This window comes from Ischnura elegans, chromosome 4 (assembly GCF_921293095.1).
Source record: "Ischnura elegans chromosome 4, ioIscEleg1.1, whole genome shotgun sequence".
NCBI classification, from domain to species: Eukaryota; Metazoa; Arthropoda; class Insecta; order Odonata; family Coenagrionidae; genus Ischnura; species Ischnura elegans.
This window is the reverse complement of record NC_060249.1, coordinates 55,751,371-55,773,609: the sequence shown is the minus strand read 5'-3', so window position 1 is coordinate 55,773,609 and position 22,239 is coordinate 55,751,371. Positions and strand designations below refer to the sequence as shown.

General features: G+C 41.3%; 1 protein-coding gene across 1 annotated transcript in view; it reads left to right on the top strand.

Annotated features, from left to right (window-relative positions):
* The first annotated feature begins 291 nt into the window (after nucleotides 1-291).
* The window catches only part of LOC124158144 (inhibin beta chain-like), a 175,399-nt gene continuing 153,451 nt past the window's right edge, over nucleotides 292-22,239 (top strand). Inside the window, exon 1 of the mRNA XM_046533328.1 lies at nucleotides 292-3,174. Coding sequence (XP_046389284.1) covers nucleotides 2,583-3,174 — 592 coding nt within the window. The 5' untranslated portion in view covers nucleotides 292-2,582. The remainder of the gene's footprint in view (nucleotides 3,175-22,239) is intronic.

Below are 22,239 nucleotides of genomic sequence, written 5' to 3'. Positions count from 1 at the left end.
TCTGCGGCGTGTGGTTGTGTTTTAAGTGAAGGTGGTGGTGGTGTCGTAGGTGTGGTGGGTTAGGGTGGCGTGAGACGGGGGAGGGTGGCCGAGAGGGTTGAAAACGGGAGGGTGGAAGGGGATTTGCCGTGGTGGGTGTCGAGCGGAAGGCATGGTGGGAAGAGGTGACGGTGGCAGAGGCGGGGAGGTAGAGGAGAGAGAGAGAGAAGAAGAGTGGGGGCGGAAAGAAGAGAGGCGCCCTACATATCCGTGCGCCCTTTCCCCGTCCTGGCCAGTAGTCGGCCGCTCTGGCTGAGCGAGACAACACCCTGCCACGACGACCAGCAAGAGAAAGAGAGGAAAGTGACAAATAAGAGCGGAGGAAAGGAGAAAGAGAGGGGAGAGCCAGAGGTGGCGCGCGCTCGCTTCCCGCAGAGGACGGAATCGGGAGAGATCACACACGCCTTTAAAAACACGCTTCTTCTCGCGAGGCGAACGGCACGGTACCCTCCCGAAAAGAGGAAGAAAAAAAACCATCACCGAGCGAGCGAAGGAAAAAGTCGGCGAAGTCAACGCCAGTGCCCCGCGCCGAGCGATCCACGAAGAAGAAGATTCGGACCCCCTCTCTCTCTCTCTCTCTGGGGGATCTCCGCAGTGAGGGGGGCGCGGAGGGGCGGACGATACGAGAGAGGAGTCAGACAGACATACACAAGAGAGGAGGAGACAGCGGCCGGTCAAAAGGGGGCGGGAGAGAGAGGGATAGGGGGACGGGAAGACACGTGCGGCGTGAAAAGTGCTCCCTTACGCGATATCCCACCCGTGGGCGAGTCGCTCCGGCCGGTGGTCCTCATCTTCCCGACGCGAGCGTGATACGCGGAGGAGGAGTGTGGGAAGTTTACGAATAGTCGGTGGCCCGCACGCGCCAAAACGGACCAACCGTCCTCGTTCAAGAGTGGAAGGAGTAGTAGTAATAGTAGTTGTAGCAGTCGTGTGGAAAAAGTGCCACGAGCCGCGCGGAAGAGAGTGGAATTCACACGCACGTGATCACGTGCGAGGAGGCGCCGATCGTCTTGCTTTACCGAGGACTCGTTAACGCGCCCGTTGCCGCTGAGACGTGTTGACTGGACGGAGGAAGCCGCGGAAGATGCCGGGGATGCCCGCTCCGCATAAACCCGACCGCACCCACGACTCGCCCGGGAGAACTAAGTGGATGCAGTCATATTTATAGAAAAATATTCAAACACTTTCCACACTCGTACAACGATCTGTGTTATATTTTTTCTCGACAACGATGCGGGATGCCGTTATGGACTGGTTTTTTAGGTAGCGACAGCAGCAGGAGGAGGCTGAAGAAGAGAGTATCACCAAGACTAACCGTCATCGAGAGGTGTCGGGAGCGAAGAGCACCTCACTGCTGATCGCGCGAGTGAGCGCCACAAAACACTCGGTGAAGTGGGAGAGGGGGGTCTCGGCGAATCCCCAAGCGGGCTTCCCCGCCGCCTCAGCCGGCGTCGCCCTCAAGGCGGCGGCGACCACGTCACCCTCGCCAGTGTGTGTTTGGAAGGCGGGCGGGCGGCTGAAGGACTGTCGGAGTGAGGGAAAGAGAGAGAGTGTGTTAAGGGTGCTCGATCCGTCGAGGCGATTGGATTCGCGCGCCCTCCAGCAATCGAGATATCCCCCCAAGAGTAGGTGACAAGAGTACACGGGAGGAGGAGGAGGCGGAGGAGGATAGGAGGAGGCAGGTCTCGGATTCCAGACGGTGTGGAGGCGTGTGTGGAGGGGAGGTGAGAGAAGGAGAGACATTGACAGAGAGGAGGGAAGGAAATATAAGGGAGAGAGAAAGAGAGACGTATAGAGAGAGAGAAGACGAGCAGGGAGTTTGCGCGGGGAGTGATGGGGGTGAGGGCGGAGGGGAGTGGACAACCCCTCCGGGAAAGAGGTCGCAGCATCGGTGGTCCACCCCTTCTTTCGCTCTAGAAGAAGAGGAGAGAGATGGACGTTGAGGCTGGAGCCAAGATCGCGAACGACGTCATATGCGTCGACACCGCCACGGGACGTAATTACAGGTAGCAGAGGGTGCTGAGGTGATCCCCTCCCGCCCCCCTGTCCCCGGCACACAGCCGCACACACTAAACTTCCGTCCCCCGCACGAATGAGTCGCTCTCCTCCCTCGGAACCGTAGTTTTAGTGGAAGTCGCCGTGATATATATATAAAAGTATACATAAATGCGAGAAAATCGCCGAGACACAAATTCCGTTATTGAGTAAAAGAAGAAGAGTCGAAGGTCTGCTTGGTACCAGCTGATCACTGCATTATCCCTAGTTCCTCGCTCTCAACTCTCGAGAAAGTTCCCCAAAACTCGTTGTTGCTTCCGGTAATCGAAGAATCTTCGAAGGATATCGGTCTCCATTAGTGTTTCCGCACATTGTTTCCTCGAGTTCTCCCGGAGAGGAGAGAGAAGAGGAGGCGGCGTGGGTGATAGTCGGAAGGTGGCCTGGACTCCAGGAGGAGTGGCTACGCTCGCGCGGAACGCCGGCCGGGCGGAGAAGAGGGACCGGCGAGAGAGCGATCCCTCGCCGGCGCCTAGCCACCGACAGACGCGATGGCCCGGCCATCCGCGTGGCTACTGGGCACCGTGCTCGCTGTGTCGGCGTGGCCTCTCTTCCTACTCCCGGCCCTCGATTTGCCACCCGCCCAACACCACCAGCACCATCACCAGCACCATCACCACCACCACGGGCAGCACCCATCGGCCCACCATCAACAACAGCAGCAGCAACAACAACAGCAAAACCAACAACCCCAACAGCAACCGGCGCACCCTCCGTGTCCCAACTGCATGGGCTCTCACCAGCAGCCCCAACAGGCCCAACAGCAGGCGGCCCACCCGGCGCAGCCGCAGAAGAGGAGCGAGCCAGGGGGGGAGGAGTCGGCAGGCGGCGGCGAGGGCGGTGCGGGAGGCGGTGCCGTCGACGCCGACAGCATGCGGCTAGAGGCCATCAAGCACCAAATTCTGAGCAAACTGGGCCTCAAGACGAAGCCCAACGTGACCTCCCCCATCCCGCGATCCGTCGTCCTAGAGACTCTCTACCGAGCGGAGGAGACTCGGGGTTTCATGGACCCGACCAGACCTCCGGAGCCTGAAGACGACTTTTACGGTAGAACGTCCGAAATCATTACGTTTGCAGAGCCCGGTGAGTACAATGAGATGCGGTGCGCAAAAGAGTAACAATTTCACCCTCGTTATTACTTACTTAACACTTCCTATAGATTTGAAATACACTCAAAACGATGGATGTCCCCTCACATTGGTGGACATTTAAGCCTCGGCAAACACACAAGAACTTGCGGATCAAAGGAACTTCAGGATAAAAAATTCATCAAACAAGAACAAATTATCCTGCACTGCAAACAGGTCAAAATTGCCCTAATAATTCAATAAAAATGGACGTAAAACTCAAATATCTCAAGTTGAGGACAATATTATGACTATTATTTTACGATTTCAATGACAGTTCGACAAACAATTTTTTATGAATACGGAATTCATAATTATGGGACGGATTCATGTAGAAATTTCCGGAGATACGTCAAGCACCAAGCGTTCTAAGTAGATTATCATGCAATTATCCCATTATTTCCTATTTTATTTGAATACGGAGAACTTATACGCAAAAAAATAGAAATGGAAATGAATAGTATGGAAAAGTAAATAGGCATGTATTAAATTAATTATTGTACAAGTAGAAGTTGTCAAAATTAGGGATTGTATTAGAAAATTACTTCTTTGCTCTAAAAATTTTAATATCAACGCATAAATCTACATCCGTAGTAGTAAGACGTAATGATTCAATTTGATCAATCCAAAGGTAATGTCACGAAAATGTAGAAGTGACGGAAATGTCACAAATTGGTTTTCAAAAACTACATACTTCATGAAAAAATAATACATGATGGCGCACGAAAAAATGCAAAACATTTCACTCGAAGGCAACAGCTACAAATCACTAACAAATATCGCAATTTATTTATTTTACAATCTCAGCTATTAACTAATTTATAAGTGATGACTTCAGGCTTAGCTGTGTGAAATCTTGCTATCATGGAAAATAAACTTAACTTTATGGAATAAACTTTGCTAGGTTCACTTCAATACTTAAAAAAAGCATGACTCGAGTTTCAAAACATAGTTACATTACCAGACCCTGACTAACTGATTATCAACCTTTAGTACATATCGGCAATCTATAAGATTCATAGAGAGCTATTTACATATTTACTATCACCAAAACGCAGTAACGGAAAATTAGCGGAGCATAAATGCTTTAAGAAGTTTTGATCCACTTTTCATCTCTTTAATTGGAAATCAGATAGTCATGATCACGCTAGGATTGCATAAGTTTCAGTACAATGAATTCAGAAACAAATTTTTTTACTCAAATATTTAGATCAGAGCTTAAGCGAATAGTTGCTGACTATACACGTAAAAATCCACGAGCTACTAAACGATGGGCTTTCCTTTTGGGGTTGAAGAAAAAGCTACCCAATTTGAATTAAGGAAGTACATTAGGTACAAAATATGGAAAACGTAACGCAAAGAAATTATAAAGGAGCAGTTAAAATAACAGAATAATCTCTAACCATATTCGTCCTATTGTTTTTTTATGCAAGCATAAATAATAGTAAGATAAGTGCTGAACTAAAAGAGCAAGAATTTTCCCAGAAACAACGAGAATTTATTGTTAATAGAATGCGTAATTACGCTTTCCTACAGAAAATTTCCTATTTTTTCCCCTAAGCTCACTGTATGCTATATGTCTACAATGTGCCTAGAGAGGATATTTGATCTATTGACTGATGACCTTTTAGGAAACTATCATGCACAGGAGAGGAGGAAAGGTAAAGAAAAAATAAAACAATCGGTTAATAAAACTTACAATTTTTCGCGTTGATTTTATTCAAATTTGCATAAATTACAACAAAATAAATAAATTCATATTTGAAGTGCCACTGCCATGATATAAATGCGTAAGTTCAAAGTAAATTGAGTTCTCTGTCTTTGACAAATATTCTTTTTGAAATGTAGGATATATCAGTCAAGATGTCCAACCATATACATTTGATATGGCCGACTAAAGAAATTACATGAAAGGGGTATGCAATTCAAGAATATATTTCCTCGGAAAAATTTCAACTTTTCTTTCCAATGATACTTATTTGAATTGTTTACATCCAAACGGAGAAAGACTCATCCATCAGAGAAAGCTATGTAAAGAATCTCAGACATCACTTCCAATTCCTATACAGCAGACAAGGGGGAGTACTGTGATATGAATAATTTATTAGCAATGTCACTTCTGCCCGAATTTTACCTATACGATTTGCCTGAATTCTTAAGGGAAGCGAATTGTGTAATTTCTTGAATACCATTTTCGAAGCCGCTTCATTTCGTATTTATGCTGCCTTGAGTTCGCACAGCCAATGCTATCACGGATGATGGAGCATTCAAGAATACGAAACGAGGTACATACCATTGTTCTTGCGAGAAAGCTAATTTAAAGATCAGATATTCAAGGCTGAAAGGAAAGAGAGAGAGAGAGTAATGGGCAAAGGAGGTCTTATAAATGAGTGAAAAAGAAATGTGATGTTAATTCGATGAGCATGTAATTGTTTCTTTCAACTGATTTGAATAACTTTCAAATTTATGCCCTATCAGTAAACATATACCCTCCAGATTTTGATATTATTCCCAAATTTTATTCTATACTTAAGTGAACTTCCAGGGGCAACAGCGATGGACAAGTTTTTTAGAAGAATTAATGGAGATACTCGGTTAAAAATACAAATAATTACACAATATTAATATCCACAATAGATTGTATTTTCTAGCATACGATTTTGACAGTCCCAATGCTTTTAATTCTCACTGCAATCATATTTCCGTACTTGTAAGAAGGCAGGTAATTGGTTCTTACTCTCTAAACATATTTCAAGTAGCCCCAATCTCAACATGGACACATGTAAGAACGCAAATCTAAGTTACATCGTATATGATTACACCATATATGACACCGTCTATACCGATTAGGAATTCAAATGCTTAGAAATGAATTTTGCATCTATTCTTCGCAAAAGCAACGTAATTTTGTCGATCGGTTACATGAGCATAAAACATCACTGATATTTGATAACAAGTTACTCATATAAGATTAACGGACACCGAACACATCAGTCAGCGCTGAAAGCCAATTGAGAGTAATTAATGTTAGTTCTATCATCGTATTTAAGGACAAAACTCTATAGTGCTTACTTAGGCCCTAGAAAAGAGAAAAATGATCCCTTAGGGGCATTTACTTATTTTTTATTATTTGCATATTATTTATCGAATAACCGCGTGCCTTAGATTTTATAATAGCCAGGGGTATAGTGTAACTCTTCCGCATGCGATGAAACCACTGAAAGAGAATTTTTCTTAACATAAGAGAGCACTAATTATTTAACCCGAAAGTTTGTTTGGATGAATGAGGGTAGTGTTCACCCCGAACTATGCTACAGGCGTGTGAATTTCACATATTCTAGGCAATGTTGAGGAGACGTTTCCTTTCCCTGAGCCACCTCCTACTTCTATGATTTAGTATGAGAATGTCCGAAGGCTTCACCCGAAATTTGAACCCGGGACTCCTCAATCATCGGCCTAGTGCACTGCCACTCTCCCTCCTAATGAAAGGGTAAATTGGTTAGCACTACTCCAAAATCAAACACAAATTCGATTCAACTCTAATTTCAATACATAAAAATATTGGCGAAATTGGTTGACAAATAATTTTCGCAGGAAATATTTTAGGGGGCCGATGCAAAAAAAAAACGAAATAATTGAGAAACTAATAAAAATACCCCTATTTACGGCAAGGGAATGACCCAAAAAGGCGTCCTAATGTTGCTCTCAGTAAGCTGCATTTTTCGTTATCAGACAATCAGGAATATTATTCGTCGCTCCTTCAGGTGAATGCACTCAAATACTATATAAATTTTGCATTTGATAATCAATTCAAAAGGATTCTAGACCAATTTTTTTGGAAAATAAAACTTCACTCTCATTATTCATTGATAAGGTTTAATAATTTTCCGATGCAATGAACCGAGTTCAGTTACATAACTCATAGCTGTAGACAGGTTTATTGCATCGAATATCAATGGATTAAATGGGCAGACAGATAAATGTTTCGGAATCTCATGAATTCCGAAGGATTCCAGTTCATAAGGAAGGTTTAACAATATTTGCCGTGTAATCCACCTCATATACAGCGACGATGAGCCTAATTGACCAAAAAATAGCACTCACCCCGCAAAAGCCTTCACGGAAAGACTCACAATGGGCTACAAAAGAACGGAGCAAACGCTGCAACGCGAGATCACGATCGAGTTGATTTGTCCTAATCAGCCGACAAAACTGGTAGGGTACGTTTCGAAGGGAAAAGCGTGAGACGAGTTTAAAGGCCTGCGGGAAGAAGTGGGTCCTTTTATGAGAGAGGAGGAGTTGGCCCGAACAATGCCGAGAACAAGCTAGTTGGGGTGGGTGGCGCTGGAAGGGGTGTCTGGAGCGGCGGATCGGGATGAGGGGAGGTGGAGGAGGACGAGGAGAGGGGAGGAGAGTAGTTGAGAGAAAGGGAGGGGGGATGAGAGGGGTCGGGGGGATGGCTTTGGAACGAGTGGCGAGGAATGGGAGGTCCGCAAGGGATGAGGCATCACCCGTTACTCCAGCTGCTGTCGACAACATTTGTCTTCTGGGTGTACAGTGGACGTGTCTCGTGGATGCGGGAGTCTTAACTAATAGGGGAGCATCGAATGAGTCCGCCTTCACCCCAGTCCATCCCCTTCCCTTCCCTTCCTCCACTCTCCATTGCATTCCATTTAAGGCAGCCCAAGCGGGTTGCGGAAACGACACCATCACGTAAACACCGCTCTGCCATTCCATTCGAAAAAGGGAGTCGAGTCCTCAACTTTTGGATCACAATATACACGCATCGCTCCCTAGAATAGCGTTATGAGTCATCCGCAATATTATTCCCGTTAGATAGAACGCTTTGGCACAGTTTTGACGCTCAGAATGTACACGATATGGCTCCAATGCCTTGAAGATATTCCCGAAACATAAAAAGAAGGTTTTGTGATCGGGCCCTCAATTGAAAGAAAATCTTTAATGCAACAGCTATCCTCAAATTTAGAGCACAACGTTTTCAAACAGTTTTTCAAAAATGTCTTGCAAAGAAGGAAATGCATTCATGAATTCCCTCCACTCTTAAACCGCTTAAAATGGCAAACCTAAACTGTTCAACGCTGAATGGTCGAAGGCACAACAAAAATGAGAATCCAAAGTCACCCACAAATAAATTATTTCAGGGAGTCGATTTCATACATTAAAAACAAAAAAATGACAACATGATTTAAATTTGAAACGCATATGAACCTCATTTTTTTCATCAGACGATTATCTTTTCATATTTTTCATTTGGCACGTAAGGAATTTGGAATGAGGAATGCCAGGAAACAAATATTATTCCCAATACCATTCGAACCACCAAAATATGGATATCTATTAGCAAAGAGTAACTTACGTAGACCGTTGGCCGTTCTCTCATAAAGTTCTGGTTCCAGCTCGATGAAAGGGCACCTGATTAGAGCATTCTACGGTGGAGACAACCATTGCACTATAGTCCATGACAGTTCGTTCTTCCAACTCAGTTGCATAAGATAAGACTTCTCTGAGGGCAAAAAAATGATGAAGATGAGAACTAATACATCACGCTACTTTTTACAGCAAAATAACATCGATTCAATAAATAGTTATTCTAAATTAAGGCAGGCAGCTTTTTTGCCGTATGCCGAAACGAGCAAATAAGCGATGTGCCTTTCAAACTATAGAATACGGTTATTTATTCGTGGTAATAACTTTTGAGCGTGCGAAAAGTTTCATTTTTGATCCCGTTTCAGTAATTATACCGTGTTGAAATTATAATTACTATTAATTAAAAGAATAATTGGTCGCATAAGCGTGAAAGAGAGAATCAGTTCAAAAAATGCTATTCGGGCTTCCAGCCGGGTGGTCTCCCTCCATTCTGCCGACGTTTCGGAACACGAGTCGGGTTCCATCCTCAGGGCTAATGGTGAGTGGATGAAGTTTGCCAGCCAAAAAGATAAGACATCTGAAAACCACCTTCAAGCAAAATGGCTACAGTAATGAGGAGATACACTCGGCCCTAAAAAGGAGCATTAAAAATCTAGGCTCTTTAAAGGAGGAAGAAAGACCAAAGCCCATCGCTATTGCCAAAATTCCCTATGTGTCTACGGTGTCCGGGAAAATTTCAAGGATCCTCAAAAAACAAAGTATTGACACCGTTTTCCAACCATGCTCCAAACTAAGAGATCTACTTCTTAAAGCGAAGGATCCTTGTGGTTTTGAAACTCCAGGGGTCTACCAAATTCCTTGTGAGTGTGGGCAGGTTTACGTGGGGGAAACGGGGAGAACTATCAATACAAGGATAAAAGAACATAAGAGACACCTTAGGCTCTGCCAACCGGAAAAATCCGCGGTTGTAGAACACGCCATTGAATCCGATCACAGGGTAAAGTGGGATGACGTGAAAATTCTATGCCGCGAGACTGATTTCTGGAAAAGACTGGTTAAGGAATCCATCGAGATCCGGCTGGCAACTAACACCCTCAATCGTGACACAGGGTATTCACTGAGTAATGCATGGAAACCGGCACTTAAGAAAATAAGATTGGCTGCCTCCGAGCCAATCACTTTAGACCTCACAACCAACTGAAAAGTAAACAAGCTGGCAAACTTCATCCACTCACCATTAGCCCTGAGGATGGAACCCGACTCGTGTTCCGAAACGTCGGCAGAATGGAGGGAGACCACCCGGCTGGAAGCCCGAATAGCATTTTTTGAACATATTCGCCGGGAAAGCATCAGATTTTACTTCAGAGAATCAGTTGTTGATGTGAAGATGCATAGCGGAAATCGAATCAGAATTTGATGAATGTCATTTAAAGCAGGCTTTGACGCCTATAAGTATCTTTCGAAATCAAATAAGCTAGAAAAAGAGTGGCGGGTAAGGTTTGAACCAAAGGAAATATAATAATAATATATAATATAGTAATAATTTTGATATAATAGCAAAGATAATGGTGTGAAGAGTAAAAAAAGTCAAAACCAGCTAATATGGTGAAAAAGAAAAGGGTTTCACACAGGAACTCTCATGTACTTGGACACCATCATAACAAAAATAATAGAAGGACATATGAAAGTGCATATATTAATAAAATAACCGCTGAAAATATTCCTTGATTATAGATGCCATGGAGGAAACTGGAATGAATTGCAAGGAAAAAAATCGGTATGCGAGTTTCAAGAACTGAGAGAGAAAAAAATGAGTGATTCAGAAACATCTACAGGAAACTAACAACTGGGCAGGATACTTGAAAGATAGAGGCTGGGAACGAGGATATAACAGCCGTCTGAAATCGACCAAGTTAACTGCTGTACCATCGAGCTAATGGAGGGTAACGAGGTTTATTTGGAGCTGAATTCTTAAATATAAATTTTCATTGAGAATATAATTTCATACAACACCAAAAAGTATAATTTTAGAATTCAGTAACCCAAGTATCAGTAGCCGTATAATTTTCTCGCTATTTAGAAACATTAAGCAGCGTACGAAGCACAATCGGAAGAAAGCGTCAAGTGAGAAATGAGAGTTGCTCCAAACACAAGAGGAATATGAATCAAGCATAATAATAAACAGGAAAGAATATTCATTCGCAACACTCAACAAATATACCGAAATTTTGAAGGGAATTGCGTGACCCTTTATACTTTACAGTGAAATGGAGACTTTTTCTCGAAAACAGCACAATTTACCGCACAAACTTTCTCAATTTTTGTGGCTACAACAAGATGTATTACGTGATCTAAGACACCTCTACTGATATATACCGTTGAGAATAATTTGTGGGCCCAAGGGTACTAAAACATATTTTCAAATTCCCTATCAAAATATGTTTTTGCAACAAAAGAAACGTGCACAACGATTAGTAAACGAAATTTATTCAATCCTTAAAATCAATAAGATCTTTGCAAATAACGCCAACACAGAAAATCAGTTTTCAAATTTGATCACAAACTGTTATGGGGGAAAAATTGAATTTTACGATTACAAAAGTTCCCTTACTACTCTTTTTTGGACGAGAGATTAGAATTTAGCTCAGATTATGAAGAATTTTGATGAATCAAAGAGTCACTAAATCACCAACGTTAAAGCCTTTTTCAGGGTAAAGGCAAATTAGACAATTTGTAACCTAAAATGCCTTATACATTTCACCCAAATAGCGATATTCCAATCCCACTGACAATACTATATGGAGTAGCAGGCTTATCATCAATTATTAATTTGTGAAAGCCACAGTTGTTGAAAACCCCGACGTAAAATGGTCAATATGTGCTGTATTCGGTGGTATAGGAATAAATGAAAATAAATAATAAAATAAAAAACCCATCCAAACACTGATAAAAAGTGAGGAACAGTGGAAATAACGGATTCGTTGTGCTAATCTGACGGTAACCATGGACTCATTCGTACTCGATTGCCAAATGAGATGTTTGTATTAGCATGGGAGCATAGTAAGCATCTGCTTGGCTCAGTAGGTTACGCTCCGGGTCACCATAAATCTCGCGCAGAGCTGGGTGATAATCTACCCGAGCAACCGAAAGCACGTGAAGGGTGCGGGTATACATGGATGGCTGCTTGATCTCTTTTATGGCTCGTATTTATACGATATCCATTAAATGGAACGCAGGGAATCAATACTCGACCAAAAAAGTGAATGGTTAGCGATTAGCCTAATTTTGACTGTGCCAGAAACTTTAAAAATTTTAACCAAACGTTAGTGCAAAGTCACACTATTTCGTCGACCCATTGAGTTCTTTTTAAATGCTCTTTTCCATCAATCAGGCTTGCAAAGTATTTAAACTAGCACATATATTAGCACTCCAAAAGCAATTAATGATCTGTAATACATCTTCCACTTTTCCATTGTTATTTAATGCGAATGACGCGTTTCGTCGCATATAGCCAGCCATTATCAGGTACAAGACATTTTTTGTCTCATGGAAGCACTGTAATGTTTTGCTATCATTTTTTTATAATCGGTTTTTAATTAAATGAAAGTTAGCCTACATTTCTGGTTATGAAAGAAATCATTTTCTCAGTGAAAACCCAAGACACTGTCGCATTTTATATCACCTCAATGAAAGTCACATATTTCCTTTATTTACTGTTACTATAATTGAAGAAAATACTTGAAAATTTAAAAACCTAGGCTTAGAATAATCCAAGAGTATTATATTACAAGAATAATCCATAATTGTATCTAAAAATATCGATTAATAAGAGAATTTGGAATTTCTTAATTAATGACACATCTAGTGAGTTAAATACTATTTTAACACAGAGTTAAAATACTTATAACATAGCCCTCCATGATAGAGAGATGAACATTGGTTCTTATGATGTGCAGTGAGGAAAAAAATTATGCGTTAGAGAAAATGGAACAAACTTGATAAACCGCCGTCTATTTTTCCACTAAATAGCAAAATTATAGCATCTAAATTAAACTAGAAAGATTGTTACATGAACATATTTCCAAGATAGAGATTATGTGAAAAGGCTCACCTCCTTAGAGAAAAAATTGTGAAATATAGGTCACCATAAATATATTCATACTTTCGTAGAGAAAGTCAATTGAACCTAAATAGTATCGACCTCGAACATGTATAAATATATTTACTCGATGCATACAAAATCTTTGACAACTCAAAAATAAATTCATGAGAAAGGAAGGACATAAAAAAGTAATCAGTAACATATTTTATAATTTTCTCAGCACTACGGAGCTATTGGAGCGAAAGTGACATATTCAATACAATTCTGCCGTTCTACATTGCAATTTAAAATGGATAAATTAACAAAAACTATGCCAAACTCAAGATCGATAAAATACGGCCATCGTATCTATCGCAGGCTGATAGGAGCATTAAAAAACTATGAGAATAAATTATTTTTGACCACAAATGAGGAACATGCACAATTTTTTCTAGTAACTGGAATAAGAAGGTGCCTTCCTCAAATACACTCGCCGAAAATTTCGCGGATGAATAATGTTTTTTAGCTGAGTTATGAGTCTTTGAAAATTAATCTTCATCGGCTGCTTGAAAACACGACATCATCGGAGCGTGACGTCACGGCACGGTATCCACTGATGACAAATTGAGGAAGTGGATAGAAAATCGGTCTAAACAGGGGCTCAAATGCAAATATGGCGAAAATAATTGCTGTTTTAACGTCAAACAGCAGATTGTGAATATGTTGGGTTGTCCAGGCGTTATTGAAACAAATGAAGGGGATTGTTTGGTGATTTGGAAGCAATTAATATTTTTCAGAAAATCAGCCGCCATAATGGAGTCGACCAAAAGTGTAACTGTCGCATTGTGCTTTATTAAATCCCTCTTAAGTCAACTTGTTCTTTGAGGAACTACTAAAAAGCTCGTCGATGATTTTTACTTCGATATATTGCAATCAAGAGTCTACTCTCTTCGCGAAGTGAATGGTGTACCGTGCGATGACATCAGAAGGCGTTTCAGGTCACGTGACATCAAGCCATATTCTATCACTTTTAATAAGCGTTTAATGACGTTTGTGTAGTGCTAGGAGAGTTTTGGCTTATATATTTGGACTCGTGAGAAAATTGTCTATTCAATGAGACTTACTAGCATGATGAACAAATTTCATGCATGTTCCCCATTGCAGGTAGAGTACCATTTTCCGTTCTAGGAGCTCATTATTCTCTTTGTTCGCTGACGGAATGAGATATACATTAATATAATAATATATTAATATTTTTACATAAATGTTTAATGAGAATTGAGTTTATTAAACACATTTCAAACTAAAAAAACTCAAAATTACACTCAAGACAAGCCTATTATGGTTAGTCAATCGACTCTTCATAAATTGTATCAACATTTATCGGCTTACCATTCCACGGCCTGCTCTCACATAAGAACTCAATAGCCTCTGAATAGGTATTCCATTAATCTTTCAAGGAATCTAACCGGCTCATTATCCTGTAAAACTTTGGAATGAAAGTCACAAAGTCAGTTTCGCCCAATTCCTTTAGATGTCGAGAGGAAAGGGCCCAATAAATAAAAAAGGAGGCGCATGGAGCATAACTCGAGAGCGATGAAGTGCCCCTTTTTCTCCCGCCATGGGTAAAAGAAGGGGCGGGATTGAGCGGGAAGGTGAACCGGTGGGTTTGATGAAGAGGAGTAGGGAGGTTTGAAGCGATGGGGACGGAGAGTAATTGATGAGTGTCTGCCCGAGGAGCGGGATGGTCATGTTCTTTACGCCACCCGTTCCCCACAGTCTCGCGGTGTGGGTGGCCGTGTGGGTAAAGAGCCGTGAAAGTCTAGGGGGGGAGGGGGATGGCGGAGGACGGCGAACGGGGGGTGGGTGTAGAGCGGGTGGGTTTGCCGGCGACAGGGCTTCTGGCGACGAAGCCGTTGAATATTGATTGGCCAAGTAGAGGAGGAAGAGAGAAAAGAGTGAAGAGAAAGAAAGGAGACGGCAAGAAAAATAGTCACGTCGAATAAAATTTGAACCACGATATAGAAGAGTTTCATTCTCTTTCCTAGCTCCTATCATCCTCTCGACCTCTCTGTCTCTCTCACACTCACTACAAACCGGAGGCAGGAAGGAAGGCAGGTCGGCAGTGTGTATCTCTTATCGTCGGCAAGCCATGGGTCCCAGCCAAATGGCTGTCTCCTGGGTATTTCTGGTATTTTTGGTTTCAAAAAAATTTTTATTCTCTTTATTAGTTATAGAATAAATTTGGAATCGGGTGGGAGTTAATCGGGGCTAGGGAGGTAGGAATGGTTTAAGGAACGTTTAGGCAGGTTGTGTTTGGGGTGTTCTGGGGATTCTTAATTCCAAAGATTGATTAAGTGTCAATAATTTGTAATTTTGTACGAGCGAAAAAATTTGGTTAGTACATGTTTAAGAAAATATTGTAACGGAGTAATTTTTTAATCATTTCTGATAACTAAAAACCACTCGACACACCGAACGATCGAAACTGATTGCGTGGCCATTCTCAGGATACTTCCTTTAGCCACTCGATCCATTGCCCACTTCGTTGTCTTCTCGGCCTCTATCCTTCCGTGAATTTTATCCTTTTCAAAACAACCGCAAACACATTTCCTCTCCCACCACTTAACTATGCTACCCTGATATTCCTGCGGCTCCAGCCACGGAATGTAAGGATTAAAAAATAAGGAAAACCGGCTTTATCGTTGAATATATTTCTTCCATTCCCGCCTCCTGGCCCTTTCTCACTGCCACAGGACGACAATCCACAGTGCCAATTTCAGGACTTAATTATTTCTGGTACCAAGAAATAATGATTGCCAATAGCGGAGGATTCTTATCACATTCATTAGGGAAACATCCATTACATCGATGAAAATTGACCCATAAATTCATTCGAACAAGGGAAAGGGGGTTCTAAAAATGCTTACATTATACACATTTTCAAAAATAAGATTTTTCCTTAACATCACACGTTTAATATTCCTTTTTTTTAAATACGCAAACCTTTGATAACATTTCATTTTGATTGAATCAAGGAAAGATATATTACAAATTGAACTAAGATTCGGTGTCATTACTTTAATTTAAAATTAACTTCCTGTGAATTTTAAAATACCATTATTCCAGTAATAACGTCGCATATTACATTACGTGAAAAACATTATCTCATAAATAAAGTAAACTTTTTAATTACTTTAAGAAGAATCTTGATAATGTAGGAAAATTTCTTGAGTTTCCAAGCAGCTGGGTATTATCTTGCAAACCATTCGCCACAAAATACAGGAATTCATCAAGATTGAAAATACACTCGAGGATAATACCCTTATTAAACAAATTTTGATTTGACTTAACTCATCATTATAAACAGTTGTCACTCCTAAGATTGGTTTTACTCTGCCTTCCATTCAATTCTCCCATAAAATAATCTTTAAACGCCTAAGTAATTATTCTGCTCCACATCCTTCATCACCTGCTCTCAGTATATCATCCGTGGCCTACCTCTGCCGTTCTTCCATTCCACCTGACCTTACGCGATAATTTTCATTAGACCGTCGTGCTTCATGATATGGCCAACTAAAATGACGCGTCTTCCTCCCGTGAAATCTACACTATTCTATCCCATATGTAAAATTTACTAACGCAATAATTATATTTTTACCAAAGTTGGGACAGTGCTACAAGAACCCTACACGATGGATGCGACAAAGATATAAACATCTTGTGCTGTGTCCTGCACAAATCTGAAAAACCGTAAATGGGCTTTACACGAAACCCAAAGTCCAGCTCGGATTTAAAAAACAATTTAGCAATAAAAGTCTAGAATGAACTATGACAATAGCTATATTTATATCGGAGGTAGGGACCAAGCTACCCGAACACCGAGTAATAGATGAAACAAAGAAGTCAGCATCTCGTGCTGCGGCCTCTATAGCTCTGAAAAACCGTAAATGGCCTTTACACGGAACCCAAAGTGATAAGCTTACATAAAAAAAGAACAGTCAAGCAAACTAACCAGCCGACTCGCCTCTGAGTCCGAATGCACTTGTTTGCCACCACTACCACGGCCGCCTCCGCCACCCCCGAGATTCCCCGACGTCGGCGGCGGCGGCGGAGGCCTCTTTCTCCCTCCAGACGATACCTTCCCCGACCACCCCCCGCCCCCATTCGAAGAATTCCCTCGCCCCCTTGCAGCCCCACCAATCTCTCCGACTTACACCCACCTACATACGGCCACCTCTCCTCCCCACCCCCGGCCAAACTCTCTCAATCCGCGCACCTCTTCCTCTCTCAAGCCAACGACCAACAACACAAAAACTCTCCACCTCGTCTTCCAACCGCACACTTCCCCCTTCCCCCTCAATCCTTTTTTTCTATTCAATTCACTGATTCGCAATGTGGGGAAATCTATTTATACGCAGTTCTGCCTCAAAACCACAAGGGAGGCGACAAACCGAACCCCAACCTAACCCGACTTTCCCACGAAGAAATAAAGCACCTCTAGTAATCCACATGAGTGACCCTAGACAAGGTGTGAGCGGTGAGTAGGTTGGTGGGATGAGAAAATTATACCTTTTTTAACTTTATTCTATTCCCACAATATGTTATGCGGGGAAGGGTGCTGATCAAGGGGACAAAATGGAGAAGGCACTAGTCCGTCACGTTGGAGCTTGATTTTCGTTGCCACTTTTAATCGTTCTTCAGGAATTTCCGCAGCGCTGCGATGAGGAAAGAGCGACCCAGTTACACTCGTTATACAAAAGTGAGGAGTACCATTGAAAAACAATTCATTTGATGGAATACACCATTGAGATTGCAAATTTCGGTCAGCCGCCCTAATAACAGATTATTTCTCCAAAATAATTCATCGCTCCGCCCATCAAAGACGCAGGTGGCGACTCATCCAAACCCATTTAAATGCGCGGTGGGTGACAACACATGTGTAACCCGACTGATGATTCCTCTATTGTAATATTCGTGGTACTGAATATTGATATGCTTAATATGTTGCCACCCTCTGCGCATTTAAATGGATTTACTAATGTCGCCACACCCAGCAATGACGTTAAGTGCGATACTATTTACACGGAGAAATAAACAATAATTACGAGTAAACCGAAACCCACATTCGCGGTGCAAATAGTCTATTGAAAATATTGAAAAAAATAGATCGCTCTGGACTCCTCAACGCGCTATGGAATATAAAAAATAACGATTAATATGCGCCCAAATTCGATACAGAATTTAGGCTTCCAAGGGATAGGTTGAGTCCCCTTGGCCGTACCCCGAGGCGCCAGAGTGAGATTCGCCACTCTCAACGGGGGATGTCCCTCGTTCTCTCCCATTCAAACGTGGGATCGGGCGCCTCGCGTGTTGCGGGAAGACGGTAGTCCCTGGCGGTGTGTGGCATGTGACCTTAGTCCACCTCCTCCGCCTCCCATTCTCTTCCCTCCGCCCCTCCCCGCCATCCCTGCCCCCCTTCCCTCTTGGCCAATGCCCCGTCTGTCGCTGGCCAACCTCTTTCCCTCACCTCCCCGCTCGAAAAAACACTCCTTCTTCACAGCCCTTTAGAGAATCGAAGAATCGTTCCATTCTGGCCACTTCTCGTTTTGCTACATTGATTAATCGATTAATGCCCAGCGCATACGAGTCAGCCAATCTTCTACTTTAAATAAAAATATCAATCCTGTCGTTTGGCGGCGAAAAAAAGAATGTTACGCTCCGGCCATTGACTCTTGAAATCCGTTCGCCGGCGGAGAATGCGAGAAATCTATCAATAACTTAAACGGTTAAGACCAGTCGCTGAGGGGCTTGTCCTTGTCGTGCGAACGTGGCATTGAATTTTTCAACCGTGAAAACTCGTGGCGATATCAGCTGATGGGAAGAGTTTTTTTTTTTAAGTTTTCTATGTGACTGAGCTTTAATTTTTTACTCGTACGTCACGCGATGCGTAGCGGTGGAAAAAGATGACTACCCTATGCTGAGAAAAAAAAAAATCTACGGTTAAAACCGGTTAGAATACATTACACTTTATATTAAAATGTGTCCTCGTTCTAAATGGCCCTCAAGATGTCACTCAACCCAATTTAAATTACGCCTCAAAAGGGTAACCTGTTGATTCTGACACAGTTGTAGCCACAAATGTAGTAGTATTCTAGTACTCGTAGCATTTGGTTCATCGACGTAACCTTACGGGCAGCAAATTACTACGTGACTGCCATTGCAACCTGGGTGTCTTTTGATCATATGACACCAAAATATCCCTTGTATTGACATGCGCACTACGTAGCCAATATCTGACCTTCTTCGAGCCAGCAATAAAATTTCGGAATGGGTCAGAGTTACTCATTTATTATAACCATACCCCCACGGGTAAGGTTTTTAGGAAGAGGAATGGGTAACGTTATCATAGGCCGGTAGTGATGCTGCTGAGATAAAACGAAATGATCAAGATCGAAGATGAAAAATCGAGTTCGGAGTTGAACTCGGATGTCATGCCTCGATCTCCATTTCCTCTATCTTTTACTACTAAAACTCGATTTTCGATTGCATTCGAAATCGATTTTTCCCTCACTTATTCCAAGTAAGCCAATATCCGTTTTCAATTCTACCTGCAAGCTACATTTATTATCTTTTAAGGTGTTATCGATTGAAGGCTATTTACAGGAAAATTACCCGATTTTCAACAAGAGAGTTAATACTTGTTATTTTATAGCATCGCATATCCACTGAATATAAACAAATTGTCAACCAGCTACTTTTAAAAAAATTTGATAAATCAAATGAAAATCTCAAAAAAAAAGATTTTAATTGACTCATAAGCAAAAGTGTGCGATAACTATAGCAATACTAATTGCAAGTGAGAGCTTGATTATAAAATGATGATTACCAGAATCGCCTTACACTGACGGCGGGTTTTACTTATTATTTTCGGAAACGCTGTTTCGAGAGAAACAAATGCAAACTAAAAGAAAGGTATGTATAAAAATAAATGTGTAAAGTTTGAATACTTTCAAAACCAAGAGTCCCCGATTTTTAATTATCAATCCAATTTCTTACAGGGCAAGTAAACTGGAAATGTAATAATGCCACTCATAGCGTAACTACACGGATAATCGCCTTAAATAGAATTGTATTGCTTACATGAGGAATTCCAAACGTTTGAAAGATGTAAAATATTATATTCTACGGCATTTCACTATGTCAATTATATTAATTAACTACCCTACTATTTGCACCCGCACCTTTTTAAGGGGAATATTTTTGGTGACTATACAGAGCCCATTGAAGTGTCACATGAAGCTTCCACTATGGCAAATTGCCCACCCAGAGGAACATAAAACTTGAGTGCCTCTTGTTCCCTTTCTAAGTGGAGTGTAGGCAATTGGTCATGTCATGTTTAGCTCACTCATCTTTCTTTCTACTTCCGCGAACCTCTTTACGGAACAAAAGACGCTCTCCCGCCCAAATGGCAGTTTACTGAGCAGCTCCAATTCGGAAGGGCATAATACTGGCATTTTCTGGCGGCCTCGCGGTCTTCTAGAGCGGCGCTAAAGCTTTTGATTAAGCAAATCTCCACGAGTCATAGATTTTTCCTTCTCACGCTGTTTAGATTTCAAAATAAACATAAAAGATACCTATATATATTTAAAAAATTGAGAGAATAATATTAAAGGGCGAAAACATAATAGGGAAAAAGAACGAATGAAAGTGATATTTTAAGTGAAGATTGAAAATAACGGGGATTCAAAAAAGTATCATCCGATGTCAAGATTGATTTTTTCTAGTTTGCGATGCAAGAAAATTTTTCTTTGTTACATGGTCCCAAATTTGTAGGCATTGAAAAGGTAAAAAAAATTGGATCAATTCGGGATGATTTTTGGAAAGATTAATAGAATATTTTGCTGAATAATTATTTGTTTCTTGCATCCAGTTTATTTTGTCCAAAAGGTTTCGAGTCACATACAGCAAATTTATATACGGAGAAACTAATGGAAGAACCTAAAATTCATTGAACACTTACTTCTAAGTACTTGAATCTATTAATAGATAATACTTATGCTAATAATTTCTGCTCTGATGTAAATTCGTAATATAAGAACAAAAAATAAAACGGAAAGAGGTGTTTTTAACAACGTATTAGGGTAAGCATAAGAGTTATAGCGAAAAATATTTAAACTGTGAGCTACTTACATAAAATATAAAGAAAAGCGACATGATTCGTCCAAAACTTAAACGAGCGAACTTAGAACGTTACCTCATATTTAGACAAATTAGGGTGGGCATCGCTTGAGTCTAGGAGGCTAAGAGCTAGCCTGAAATTGCGTGAGCAATTTAGAATGGGTATCTTTGAGAGCAATACGAGAACATCATCATAGATACGCACTATATTTCCAGGACAGATAAAAACGATAAATTCAGAGAGACCTGCCAAACGGATAGGTATAAGAATTCATTTCTCCCCCAAACATTAAATTACTTCAATAAGAGCTATTTCGAACTAACCTTAGACTGGGATTCACAACACGCACCCTAATTTTTCGTATTATTCCAATATGAACGGCCGGTGTCCTATAACCATCGCCACACGTCTTTCGAGGCATCTTGCGGGTAAGCAAGTAGATAATGGGCCACCAATGCTTTGAAACACGAAGTGCAAGATACCATCACATATATTTAAACGTTGATAACCCTCACTAACCCTTTGCTACCAAAATGCATTGAAACCTACGCTTAGCAAGAAGAGAAGTGAATTAATGGAATTAATAATGTAGTTTTTTCCTTTAATGCCGATTTTAAACACTGGATTCTTAGGAATCGAGAGAAAGGGATGGGCAACCTTGTTCCTCAGGATATCTCTCCTTTTTCTTCACTTTGCATTTTCTCGGCCTCACCTGAATGCCAGAAGTATAGATACAGATTTTGCAGATATGTACAAAAGAAATTAATACCGGCGTTCTTATGTCTCTGACGGTCTTAGCAACCCGTTATCTTTCCAACACACCGATCCTGGAAATATCTTATCTCTTTCTCAAAAAAATCAAGATAGTCGACACGTATTTGGTACCCTTTCATTTAATATTCCACGACGAGAAAATTTGTAGCTAATGCCTTATTTAAGTTTAGAACTTTTATCTCTGTTCACATTTCTGATGATTTTTTATCTTTCATAGAGACTTCTTACTTTTCTCATTGATATCCATCACTTATAGATATCAATGGATGAGAAAAATAAGAACATAAAATAAGAAAACGAGCAGCTTTAAAAATGCATGAGGCATTTCATGAGAATTTCGTGTCATAATCTATATTTTAAAACAAATTAATTACAATTTTTGATCGCGCTAAAGGGCGGTTTATGTTTAAAATAAAAAAAGGCTTACGGCTGTATTCATAGATTTCCGCTATAACACGCTAGTGGGGCGACTAATTTAGTCGGCTACTAAGAACTTTAAGTCGCCTACTAAGTGTATGGTATTCATGGATTCTATTGAGTGAGCTACTAAGACATACTAACTTAGTATGCTACTAGCCAGCTCGGCTGCTGATACT